We start from the raw sequence: 14,068 nt of genomic DNA, 5'->3' as shown, positions 1-14,068 counted from the left end.
TTACGCCGAACGCACCTCACCTTTGAGGGAGGGATTGTTCGGCGGTCACAGCGACGTCGCTGACCAGGTAAGTGCGTGTGATGCTACTGTAGCGATAATGTTCGCTACGGCAGCGAGCACCAAATGTCGCACGAACAACGGGGGCGGGTGCTATCGCGCGCAACATCGCTAGCGATGTCGCAGTGTGTAAAGCACCCTTAAGATACGTTTTTTAGTACCTGGTCTTATTTATAGACATTCCCCTCATGCAACCCTGCAGTTGGATATGTCAACACAGTCTGTGTTTTATTGTTGTTTGGTGATTGTGTACTTTTTGGGGAGAGAGCGGGCTGTCTTGTGGCAGTCAGATCTCCTGACGGTTTCATTCATACATCGGTTTTTGTCCCTAACCTTATTTTTGCAGTGTGCTTCAACACATTTTTGATCCATGTGTTAGTTTTTTACAAACCTTGTTTCATCCGTTTTTCGCTCAGGAAAACAATAATTTGAAAGCTTCTCCTTAGTGAAGAAAACAACAGCACTCTGTGGAAACACGGATGGCATCAAAGTGTTATCCGCAAATGTGTCCGTGGTCTGTTAGGAAATGGACAGAAAACGCATGCCAAACAATGATGTGTCGATGAGGCCTTTTGCACAGTTTGGTCTAGACTTTTTCCTGAACATTTAGGCTATGTGCGCACGTTGCGTTTTTACCCGCGTTTATGCTGCGTTTTTAGCGGCTGCGTTTTTGTGCCAAAACGCATGCGTTTTGGTTTTCCAGCAAGGTCTATGGGAAAAGATGAATTTCTGTCCGCACTTTGCTTTTTTTTCTGCAGCGTTTAATTTGCATATTTTTGGTCAAAAACCATTCAGAAAAAGAAGCAGCATGTCAATTGTTTTTGCCATTTCTGCAGCGCTTTGTTAACATTGCAGTCAATGAGAAATGGCAAAAACCAAGATTCTTCAATTTTCCTGCGTTTTACCTGCTTTTTAGGTGCAGAAAACATGCGTTTTAGACAAACAAAACGCATGCTTTTCTAACATTAAATTAATGGAATAATATGTCCCTTTACACACACACATAATCCAACAAATTAAAGAAAATTATGTTTTTTTTTCTATTTTTGGAATTAATATGATAAAACCGCTATATTTTCAAGAAATATAACTATTTTCTTTAATAATTCTAAAATTATCTGTTTTGCTTTTTTTTCGCTTTTTTCATTCTGTTTGACTATTTAATCTTTATTTAGCAGTGTCTTGATGTTCAAAACGCATCTGTGAAAACGCATGGAAAAAGCGCTAAAACGCATCAAAAACGCAGTAAATACGCATGCGTTTTTAGTGCTAAAAAATGGTCAAAAGCCATTTTGTCAAAAACCAAGGGCTTAAAAACGCGCAGAATAAACTGCAGGCACTACAACGCAACGTGCGCACATAGCCTTAAGCGGGCTTTACACACTGCGACATCGCTAATGCGGAGTCGTTGGGGTCACGGAATTCGTGACGCACCTCCGGCCGCATTAGCGATGCCGTTGCGTGTAACACCGATAAGCGATTTTGCATCGTTGCAAAAACGTGCAAAATCGCTAATCGGCGACACGGGGGTCCATTCTCAAATCTCGTTACTGCAGCAGTAACGAGGTTGTTCCTCGTTCCTGCGGCAGCACACATCGCTGCGTGTGACACCGCAGGAACGAGGAAGCTCCCCTTACCTGCCTCCCGGCCGCTATGAGGAAGGAAGGAGGTGGGCGGGATGTTACGTCCCGCTCAGCTCCGCCCCTCCGCTGCTATTGGGCGGCGGTTCAGTGACGTCGCTGTGATGCCGCACGGACCGCCCCCTTAGAAAGGAGGCGGTTCGCCCGTCACAGCGACGTCGCCGGACAGGTATGTATGTGTGACCGGTCTGGGCGATGTTGTGCGGCACGGGCAGCGATTTGCCCGTGTCGCGCAACAGATGGGGGCGGCTACCCACACTAGCGATATCGGGACCGATATCGCAGTGTGTAAAGTAGCCTTTAGGCTGCGTTTTGAAACACACATGCAGTGACAACACGCTGCAGAATATTTGTCACGGCAGAACGCAACGTGCGCACATACCCTTACGGAAATCCTTTATCCTATGCTGTTAAATAAGCGAGAGAACCTAAATAGTGATGAGCGAACTCTAACTGTAAAGTTCGGGGTCTGTACCGAACACATGATGCAATGCCAGACTCGCACAGTGACAGTCACAGTTTAGTCGAATCCATGGCAGCCATGGACTCGGGTCAACCCTGACGTCACCACGAACATGGCCGAAAACAGCCGAAGACTGCCAGGTGACGAGCAGTGCAGTGGACACCACCGGAAGTTAACAGGACCTTCCATGACATCATAGCCTGTCATAGTCTGTACAACATTCACATCAGAATGGTCACATGGCTATGACGTCATGGAAGGTCCTGTAGTGAGTGGTGGTTACCCGGGGGCACAGCAATGATCGGAAGCAGCCAGGAGACAGCTGCTGAGCGGAGCAGTAAGTATATGTTATTTTACAGACCCCCCCCGCCCCATCTCATAACTGTAAAGTCCGAGTTCGGGGTTCAGACGCAAGTTCGCGTTATCTCAGAACCCGAACTAGAACTTTACAAAAAGCTCGGGCGAGTCTCCTGAAGGCTGGGGCCACACGGGGACTACTGCGATCCACTTGCATGACACTCGGCTCGTGCTGGCAGTACAGCAGAGCCGAGTGTCATGCGTGTGTCCTTGCAACTGAGGTCCGTTCTTGCAAGCAGACCTCAGCTGCGGGGGGCGGGCCGGCTCTGAGGAGGGGAGGGAGGGATTTCTTTCCCTCTCTCCTGCGTAGCCGGCTATTGCCATTCTCTCCCTGCACTCGCAGTACACCGGTGTAGCGCGAGTGCAGTGCGATTTTTCACTCGCCCCATTCACTTGAATGGGTGCGAGAGAAAGAGTCTCGCATTACACTACAGCATGCCGCGATTGTTTTCTCGGTCCGATTAGGGCTGAGAAAATAATCGCTCATGTGCGCTGACACACAGGCTAGAATTGGTCCGAGGGGAATGCGATGTTTTATCGCACTCCACTCGCACTGTTTTGCTCGCCGTGTGGCTTAGGCCGCACATGAACATCGGGGGTTCGCCCATCACTAAACCTAAGTCAACGGAGTATGGGAAGAAAATTTGCATTTTAAACAAACTATTTAATAAGGTCAAGTACCACATATTATACAATCAATGCGTACGATAACTGGAGAAATTCTATGGCTACTCCATGGCTACATTTCCATTAGATAATGTATAGTATAGAACTTAATGTAGTAATCTTCAAAAGGTTATTGCAGTAGATAGCGTAATATAATATTATATGAATTCTTTCTTTGTTCTCAGCCCTCCCTGACCAGAATGTGACAGTTACCAAGAGCGGTTCTACTTATTACACTTTCCAGTTTTCTTTTACGGAGTTTGATGCCACCAATGGACCTATTAAAGATTATGCTGTAATTGTATCTCGTTCAAATGGTAAGACACCATATAATATCAAGATATAAGGTAGTAGAAGTCTTCAAATAAGATATTTAATATTTAGGTTTCCTTCACATGACCGTGGTGCCAGTGTGTTTTTGGCATCCGTTTAATTTTTTTTTTTTTTCTGGGATGCAACACGTACCCGTTATAACCTATGCTGCTATGCACAACATGTCTGTGTTTATACACCACATGTCCATGCAAAACATACAAAGATTTTTTTTGGCAGCATGGATGACAGGGGCTGATACACGTCTATGGGTCCGTGAAAAACACTTACGGCACACAGATGCAGTACATTATTAACATTGAAAAGTATAAAAGAAGCTTTGTAATTTAATTCTTTCTTTAACCATACCAGAAAAACACGGACACACGGATGTCACACTGATGGTATATGTGGTTCACAGGGTTTTTTTGTATATTTACTAGTCACAGAAACTTAGTTTCAATTATTTTTATTCAGATTAAACGTACAAGACATATTTAAAAAAAATTATTGATCCACCCTTTCCGTCCCTGTGCACTAAAATACCCTAAAATTCCCTATTTTCCTGTAGCTGTCTACTTGTGGGGGTCGGAACCCTATGTTTGTAGGAATTGGTGCCCCCACTCCGCGGTAGCCTACCCTCCCTATATATTCCCTATTACTATCTTACATAGTTACATAGTTACATAGTTACTTAGGTTGAAAAAAGACCTAGGTCCATCTAGTTCAACCTTCCTCCACCAGTTCTACATTTAGTCACTAAGTCATTTATAACCAACAATGTTATGTGTACTGAGGAAATCATCCAGCCCTGATATAAAAGCTGTTCTAGTATCTGCCATTACTACCTCTTGTGGTAGTGTATTCCACAGTCTGACCGCTCTAACTGTAAAGAACCCTTTCCTATTTAGGTGTCGGAATTGCTTTTCTTCCACTCGCAGTGAGTGCCCCCTGGTCCTTAGTACTGTCTTTGGAAGAAATAAGTCATGTGCCAGTCCTTTATATTGACCACACATGTATTTATACATATAAATGAGATCTCCTCTGAGACGTCTTTTTTCTAAGCTAAACATATCTAACTTTTTCAACCTGTCATCATATGGGCGGCCTCCATTCCTTGTAATAGTCTAGTTGCCCGCCTTTGAACTGACTCTAACTTCTGAATGTCCTTTTTAAAATGTGGAGCCCAAAACTGGATCCCGTATTCCAGATGTGGCCTTACAAGTGATTTATAGAGGGGTAACAATACGTTGGGATCACGGGATCTAATCTCTCTTTTTATACACCCTAAAATCTTGTTTGCTTTTGCAGCTGCTGCTTGACATTGAGTGCTGCTGCTCAGCTTATTTGTAATGAGAATACCCAAGTCCTTCTCCTGTTCTGTAGTCCCGAGTTTACTTCCATTTAATGTATACGCAGCTATAGGATTACTCCGTCCTAGGTGCATTACTTTACATTTATCAACATTAAATCTCATTTGCCAAGCATCTGCCCATTCTGACATCTTATCCAGATCTTTTTGTAATATTGTACTATCCAGGTCAGTTTTTAATATCCTACATAGTTTGGTGTCATCGGCAAAGACTGACACTGTACTATCAATCCCATCCACAAGGTCATTAATAAAGAGAGTAAAAAGAATAAAAATAATCTTAAAGGAGGGAGGTAAGTAGGAGACCCCTGGTGAGCCCCCACAGTGTGGGGAGAGACGCGTTGGGTCGTTAAAATTGGGTTAGTCCATCAGGGGTCAACACAGAATAGAACCCCTTAATTCCCGTCCAGACTGGTATATTCTCTTACACCTTAATTTACCTCTCAAAAACAGGTGTCTAAACCTACTTACCTCCCTCCCCTCCTATTAGATAGTAATAGGGAATATATAGGGAGGGTAGGCCGCCGCGGAGTGGGGGCACCAATTCCTACAAACATAGGGTGCCGACCCCCACAAGTAGGCAGCTACAGGAAAATAAGGAATTTTAGGGAATTTTAGTGCACAGGGACACAAAGGGTGGATCAATAATTTTGTTTAAATATGTCTTGTACGTTTAATCTGAATAAAAATAATTGAAACTAACTTTCTGTGACTTGTGATGGCACATGTGCTGGTTTTTCATGTTCGTGTTTAAACACTGACGTGTGAACGAGGCCTTAGGCCTCTTTCACACGTCAGTGATTCTGGTACATTTGTGCTTTTTTTTATACGTACCAGAATCACTGACATACGCAGACCCATTATAATCAATGGGTCTGCTCACACATCAGTGATTTTTCACTGAACATGTCTCCATGCAGCGTGCACCCATGGCCGTGATTCTGCACGGAGACAAGTCAGTTTTTTCCTGGCATCACTGATGACCCACGGACCACACTATGATGTGATCCGTGTGTGATCAGTGAAACACGTACCAGAAAAAGTAGATTTTGGGTACTCACCGTAAAATCTCTTTCTTGGAGCCTTCATTGGGGGACACAGGAAACCATGGGTGTATGCTGCTGGGACTAGGAGGTGACACTATGCAAATAAGAAAGTTAACTCCTCCCACGTAGTATACACCCACTGACCAGAGCTGAGGAGATCAGTTTGTGTAAAAGCAGTACGAGGAGAAGCTTGAAAACCAGAACATTCCGGATCCATTGAAGACTTAGAAAAGGGCAGGTGCTGTGTCCCCCAATGAAGGCTCCAAGAAAAAGATTTTACGGTGAGTACCCAAAATCTACTTTTCTTTATCGCTTCATTGGGGGACACAGGAAACCATGGAACGTTCTAAAGCAGTCCCCAAGGGTGGGAAAAGAAAAACCCGAAAACAGGGTTAGCAGAGATAAGATTCCTTGACCGGAACCTGGTCCTAGACCCCGCAAGGAACCCCTACCCGGCCAGGGGCCGAAGTACAGGCGCAGAGGTAGAGTACTTAGGGAGTACTAAAAACTAGTGTAAAATACATGGGGAATAGGATGATCAGGAGAAACTACATCCTCTGAGGTCTGTACCTAATAAGCTAAGAAGCTAAGGCGACTGACAGCAATAGATCGAGCTAAGAAGAAAAAACCCGACAGGCCCTGGAACTACGTTTGAGAGGGGAAGAATGAGCGAAGAACTAGGGCACCTGGTAGAGGTAGGTGCCAGGTAAGCGGAGGCCAAAGGAGCCTTGGCCCATTATTGCCGCAGGATGATTAGACGGGAGACTGACCGCCTAAGAGGGTGCAAGGGAGTCGAGATACTTGAGAAAAGTGTAAGGGAATTCCGCCATAGGGGAACCTGACCTGTTGGTTCTACAGCACATGAGAGAAGTGATCTGACTCTAGTGGACGAAATGCCTGCAGGCGGGGAAAAAAATATGGGAGACAATTCCCCTGTGTATGGAAGGGGTCCAGAGAACCTGTGAGGTTCGGAAAAAAATGACAAGGTTAAGGAGCCAAAGGAATTCCAAAAAACAATTCTCACTATGACGTGACAGACAGCAGAAGGGAGCCCTAGCATCTGTAATGACGTGACTGGGAAACTCGAACCCTGGAATCGTGTACTGGGTGACCATTGCGGTGAACTATGGGAAGGAGAACTCCCATGGGGGAGGGCTCCTGTGAATGACAAAGGGCACAAGACCTGGCCTGTATGACCTGAAGTGGGAGAAGGAAGAACCCTTTCGAGGGGGACTCCGAGAAAGGGCTTGGCCTATGTCGTCGGCCGAAGCGCTAGCCGACCAGGGGAGAGACTCCCATCCCTTGAGGGTGACAAGAAAGATGTGACGAAAGAATGAATGAAATATTCTTATTATTATTATAAAACGTGACATCACATCACAATAAGAAGTGACGACGAAGAGAAGGAAATGAGTGAGAATATGAGAGTATAAATGGTTGGGCAGGAACTTGCAGGAATGCACAAGCTTCTGAGACCAAGCGTTAGCGAGTGGTCGCGGAATTTGGTATGTCAGGGTCATCGGAGAGATCTAGCGTATCCCCAAAGCCATTCAAAATGACTACGAGAGGGGGAAAAAAAGGTAGACCCGGGGTAGGGGAAATGGCCTGAAACGGAAGCAGGTCATGTCTAGGTGTTAACTGAGATTGGCAGAGCAGACGCGGACCAGTTGCTGCAGTGTTGAGTGTTCGGGTGAAAACACCCAGTGGTCTGAGCATTCAGGGCTCCCTGAAGAATTCTGCTGTGGAAAGTAGACAGACAGTTATATGAAACCTTACAGCTTGTCCGGACGAGTGGGCCCAAAAACTGGGCCGTCAGGATACTAGAAGTCCCTTGGTGGAGCTGGTCCTCCGTGGAATCAATGCTGGTTAGACGATCCTGTGCCTGGTTCTTAACTTCATCTGTTGACTGTGAGGGGAGTGAGGAAATCTGATCTCTATCTGAAAGAGAGAAAATGTAAGTAACGATATATGGTCTTAAACCTTTACAGTGCCTGGCCGGAACCCTAGTGGGGGGTGCGGCCAAGGCTGTTCTAGACCAAGGAATAGGCAGATACCAGAATTGCCACGAACCACCCGAGGACGGTGGCAGGAAGCAAAACGGACAACCTACTGGTTAGCGGACAGAGCTGCACCTTGCCTACCTCATTTGAAAACCAAAATGACAGCTATTTCAAGAAGCGATGCAGCCAATGTACGGTCAAGAGAGAAAAACCCTATCTTGTGGCTACCTTAGATGAATGGTGCGAGGTCGGGTAAGGTCCCGGGCCACTGGGAGGGGACCAAATGAGAGCTGCTGCTGCTGTGCTGCGTCATGGGGTCCATGGCTGCTGCAGGGAGTGAATCACACGACCCTCCAGTCAGAAGGTTGCGTGTTGCCTTACCTCAAGATCACATTACACGTATGGTGTGAGGTAGGAGATGGCTGCAGATCCCTGAGAAGTGAACTGGTCAGGGAGACCTGGCTTACCTTCAGGTTACCTGAATGAGTAGGCTGAAGCAGGAGAAAACCCCCGGGTCACTGGGAAGCGACCTGATGACAGTTGCTGCCGTACCACGTTAGGGGTCAATGGAGACCACAGTCCTCGCCTTAGTCGAAGAAGAAGGAGATATCTGACCCGCCAGGTGAGGTAGTACGCTTGACTTGCTGGGTCGTAAGCGGGCAACACCTACCTGTTACGGTATCCAGTATCTGGTCTGGAGAACGCTAGCCCCTTGGATAGCGAACAGGATCATCGATCTTGAAAACTGGCACTGAAAATGACAGTTACTGCCGTACCTGAGACCACAGTCCTCGCTTCAGTCGGAGATGAAGGAGATACCTGACCCGCCAGGTGAGGTATTACGCTTGACTCGCTGGGTAGTGAGCAGGGCAACACATACCTGTTACGGTAACCAGCTTCTGATCAGGAGAAAAGCTAGTCCCTTGGATAGTGGGCAGGATCAGTGATCTTGAATCCTGGCACTGAATGCGACAGCTGCTGGCAGGCCGCCTCATGGGGCAGTGCTGGATGGAGCTCTCGCCTAGGTCGAAGATGAGCGGAAGGCTGAACAAGGCACTCAAGCCTGCTGCTGTATCCGGCTTCTGGTGCTGGTAAGTGCTGGCCCATAGGTAAGTGGGTAGGCTCCCCAAATCACTCTCACGCTGTAGTAGACAGGGGAATAGAGAAACGCTACACACAATATATAGAGGGTACGTTTCAGAAATACTAGCACACCGGATGGTGGGTAGGTGGATAGAGAAAACACTGGATAGTGGGTACTGTTAGGGCCAGATGGACGGGCAGACCCGGGAGGTGGATCCACTGGACCGAACTCCCCGATGAGGGAAAGGAGTCCGGCAGCCGGAGCACTTTAGGTAGCAGAACAGTCCGTGCACTGGAAGACAATGGAGAAGTCCCTGGGACCACGAGGTCACTGATGGTGGTCCGGGTGACGGAGCTCAGGTTCGGAAGCCGTGATGATGTCAGGCGGGGTCCGGAACCGTTGGAGCGAGATGACGGGTCACCGCAGGGAACCGAGATGGTGCGGACTGTCAGGATGGCAGATGGGCAGCGTTCGGGGTTCGAGACACAGCAGGACCGGATGGCGATGCAGGATCGGCTCTAGAAGACAGAGAGGTAAGTATCTCACAGAACACAAGGAGACCTGACTCCTAGCTTGGGAAAACACGAAGAACAGGCCCCGCTCCCTTGGACATTAACCCCCTATATACCCTGTACCTGTGTGCATCATTTCCTGTTAGTGGACACTGGCCCTTTAAGAAAGGGTCAGTGACCGCGCGCGCGCCCTAATGCGCATGCGCGCGGCCCGGGTGCCAGAAGCCAACACAGGAAGCTGAGAGGAGGACGCAGCAGCGCCGGCCATGGACTGGGAAGCCGACGGGCGCCGGGAGCGGGGACCAGGAGGCCTGGGAAGCGTGGGGACTGGAGGCTGGAGAGCGGGGAGCGTGGCAGGTGAGCCGGGGAGCGGAGCAGAGGACCCGGGGAGCGGAGCAGAGGACCCGGGGAGCGTGACAGGTACTGGCACCTTGGTAGATAGGCCGACATATAGAGACACAGGTACACAGGCAAGTGGACAGGTCTACGGAACCCTCAATCAGAATGGCGGACGGGTTGATAGAAAAAAACCTTTAGCACACTGAAACTGACAGGTGCACATAGAGACCTGACACCCTAAACAGTGGGAAGGTTCGCACAACGCTGTTACAGTGGTGTAGACAGGTGCATATGGAAACCCTGTTACACTGAGTAGTGTAAAGGCTTGTGAAAGCCCTGATACACCAAAGCCAACAAATGTATGTGGAAACGCTGGCCCACGGAACAGCGGGCAGGATCCCCAAAGCACCTGGGTATTGGAACATCAGGCTTGACGCAGACAGTAGCACACTGAGAAGTGAACAGGTACAGGGAAACGGTGTCTAGAGAAACACTGGCCCACTGGATAGTGGACAAGTAGGAGACTAGCACACCGATGAAAACTAGTACATAAAGAAAACCAGGCACACTGGTGTCACTTGCGCACAGGTAGAGACTAGTGTAGAGAAAAAGGCAACTGCGCACTGTAACCGTCAGGTGGCCGCAGAGACACTGACACATGGGACAGAGGACAGGTACATGAATACACAGGGCGTAAGCCTGGAACAGACTGGAAAAAACTGACCGGTTCACGGAGACACTGGAACGATCACGGAAAGGCCAAGTCATGGACCGCCGGGTAACAACGTGTGTAGCGAGATGTGAACTTCTGATTGCTGGGTAGAGCGCTATAATCTATCCGTAACCTGACGGATAACCAGGTGTAGGGACAGTACTCTGGGGAGGATTTAGAATGCTGTAGTGACGTCCGTAATTTGTGCCACAGGCGCATAATACCGCTGGACACCTAGGATTAGTAATTAGTGCTACTGGCAGTAATTATCTGGGGGACAGAATGGCAAACTGACAATGAACACCCAGAAATCAGGAGAACATCTGGGCTAGGAAGGATGCGTGTACAACGCAACACAGAAGACAATAAAATTGTGTGACATACGGCTGCTTCACAAAGCGGTTTCCTAGTGAATGGGCCTGTCACCTCACCAACAGCACTGCCTGTTCAGGGAGAACAGTACCCTGGAGAATGAGCCCTGAGGGGGGGTTAGGTGCCTGTTGGAGGGCTCAGATGTGGCGCACTGAATGCTGCAAGATGGGCAGGGGGCCTTTAATCACTGTCAGAGGGGAGCACTGCCTGCGGGTGAGCGTAGCGTCGCAAACCTGCGGCGGTGGTGGTGCAGACAGCCTGGGAAGGGAGAGTCGCGGCGGTGCCAGGAACGCTTACCCGGTCGGTGGAGCGGGCCTGTCGGCGGCGCAAGCAGCGCTCACCCGGGCGGAGCACGGACGTGGCGGCGGCACCGGTGTCTGCAGGATCGACCTATCCGGGCGGAGGAGGTCGGAGTTCGCGGCGGCGGCAGCGCCGCTTACCTGGAGGGAAGGGCCAGTGAAGGCGCAGGGATGACGCGCGCCGGGGATTGGCGCCCGGAAGTGACGTCAGACGCCGGGAGGAGGGCTGAGGCCGCGCAAGAGGAAAAGAGGCGGGGAATTTGAAAAACCCGCGCGCGCGGACAGAATACCGGCTGGGGGCGTGGCCTGGAGGGCGCGCAGATACCGAGGGGGCCGCAAAGCCGGGAGCTAAATTTTGAAGGTAGGCCGCCGGAGGGGGACGCAGGGTCGCAGTGGAGCCTCGGGCCGCAATGGAGCCGGGGGCTAAAGTTTAAAGGCAGGTCGCCGGGGGATGGGGGGAAAACGCCGGTCCGCAATGGAGCCGGGGACTAAAGCTTAAGGGGAGGCCGCCGGGGGGGGGACGCCGGGTAGTGGACGCCACGGCAGGGGGGCCGATCGGGGGAGTGCAGCTGGGGGGCTCTAAGGGAGATATGGGAGCCCCTGACCCAAAAAGTGAAGGGACAGGAGATTATGTATACGGGATCCCTCCCCCCCATAACACGGGACGGGGGAGTGCAGAGTACTTACCCTGAGGTCCCGGCTTGTCTTGAGGTGATCCTGGATGCATCCTGGGAGGCGAGTGAAGACATCTCGACGGTCATCCCGGGGATAGGGGAGACCGGAAGGGTACCTCTCCATCCTAGGTACGGTCTTCGTCCTCCTACCCCACAATCAGGCTCGGGAGCGAGAGAGTTTTTGGGGAGGGGGGCAAGGACCATCCGCCTGTCCCTCTGTGCGGATGCCCCCCAAACAGTCTAGAGAGTGTTAGGGGGGTAGGGTCCTGCCAGACAGACACGGAGGACAACGGAAGTGGCGGACGGACCCCACTTCTGTGCGACCGGTCTCTATGTGGGAGAGCAGGGTGAGCGATTACACCCTGTCGCCCGAAGAGCTGTGTCTGAAAAACGAAGGAAAAAGATTAATAAAATACAACAATACAAACCTGAGGGGCTGAGAGCAGCCCCTGCGTGTCCAACCTCCTCGGACACTAAGCAAAAACTGATCTCCTCAGCTCCGGTCAGTGGGTGTATACTACGTGGGAGGAGTTAACTTTCTTATTTGCATTGTGTCACCTCCTAGTCCCAGCAGCATACACCCATGGTTTCCTGTGTCCCCCAATGAAGCGATAAAGAAATCACGGACATATTAAATATTAAACATTTTCAACTTACCTTGCCTGCGATTCGCTGTGCCTGCTCCGCTCTCGGCAGCTCCTGCCTGGCTCATGAATATTCATGAGAGCAGGAAAAGCCGACCAGGAAGTAGCTGCTGAGAGCGGTGGCCGGACGCTGCAGAGAAGGAGACTTCAGCACCATGGACAGCAGCAGTGAAGGCAGGTGAGTAATGTCCATATGCAATCCCGATTCACGGATTGCACATGGACAACCCACGTGTGCCGTGAATCACGGAACACGGAGGGACATGTGCGTGTTTTACACGTCAGTGAAGAACATCAGTGTTTTTCACTGACGTGTGAAACGGGCCTTAGATGTAGGGTAACAGAAGCCTTCAAAGTTTGTTTTTCTTTTTATATGAACTCAAGGAACCAAATAAATCCCAACTGTTGAAGGTTTTCTCTGATGTGAACTTTGCATTGAAACATTTTATTTGTGGGCAGATATGTTCTAAAAACACTAAAGCAATGTAAAACCATGTTTCTGTTCTGGACCGGGAGTCCGGCTTGCTCATGTTCTCGTCGGCCTTGATTCTTGATGAAATTACTGTATTAGTGCATTTACAGATGTTGATCAGAAACTGGACTCATACCTTTTAAGCTTTGAATGTTTGCCAACAGTAGCTCCATGTAGCCATACTTCGTACAGAAATGTTCCACATTAACACAACTGTATTATAAAGAGAGAAGTCATGTAGTGTAAGGAGTCAAGCCCTCTATTAGTTTTTCCTAGGGCCCCTTCACACGTCAGTGAAAAACACTGACGTTCTTCACTGACGTGTAAAACACGCACATGTCCCTCCGTGTTCCGTGATTCACGGCACACGTGGGTTGTCCATGTGCAATCCGTGATCCGTGATTGCAAATGGACATTACTTATCTGCCTTCGCTCCTGCTGTCCATGGTGCTGAACTCCTTGGCTCTGCAGCGTCCGCCCACCTCTCTCTGCAGCTACTTCCGGGTCGGCAGTTCCTGCTTTCATGAATATTCATGAGCCGGGCAGGAGCTGCAGAGAGCGGAGGCTGCACAGCGAATCGCTGGAAAGGTTATTTGAAAATGTTTATTATTTAATATGTCAGTGTTTTTCTGGTACGTTGTTTCACGGATCACACACGGATCACACCATAGTGTGGTCCGTGGGTCATCAGTGATGCCAGAAAAAAATGGACTTGTCTCCGTGCAGAATCACGGACTCGCGTGTACGCTGCACGGGGACACATTCAGTGAAAAATTACTGATGTGTGAGCAGACCCATTGATTATAATGTGTCTGCGCATGTCAGGGATTCTGGTATGTACAAAATAAAGCACATATGTACCAGAATCACCGACGTGTGAAGGGGGCCTTAGTGTTTTGAACAGTGAGTCCATGTGTACAGCTCACCGTGTGAGGTTTATCCTATTAGCCACAGTTCCATCATGGTGTTGATGCAAGACACGTATAGAGCAAGAACACAAGTGTTCGTGCCTTAGTGAACATTATGTACTGTAGGCCAAGGCAGATG

General features: G+C 49.2%; 1 protein-coding gene across 1 annotated transcript in view; it reads left to right on the top strand.

The window, feature by feature from the left end:
- LOC142254433 (receptor-type tyrosine-protein phosphatase beta-like) overlaps positions 1 to 14,068 on the top strand; it is a 262,642-nt gene that overhangs the window by 179,194 nt on the left and 69,380 nt on the right. The window contains exons 27-28 of the mRNA XM_075325478.1: positions 862 to 867; positions 3,369 to 3,500. Coding sequence (XP_075181593.1) covers positions 862 to 867; positions 3,369 to 3,500 — 138 coding nt within the window. The remainder of the gene's footprint in view (positions 1 to 861; positions 868 to 3,368; positions 3,501 to 14,068) is intronic.

The sequence above is a fragment of the Anomaloglossus baeobatrachus genome, chromosome 10, assembly GCF_048569485.1.
Source record: "Anomaloglossus baeobatrachus isolate aAnoBae1 chromosome 10, aAnoBae1.hap1, whole genome shotgun sequence".
In the NCBI taxonomy this organism is placed as follows: Eukaryota; Metazoa; Chordata; class Amphibia; order Anura; family Aromobatidae; genus Anomaloglossus; species Anomaloglossus baeobatrachus.
This window is presented reverse-complemented; position numbering and strand designations above follow the sequence as displayed.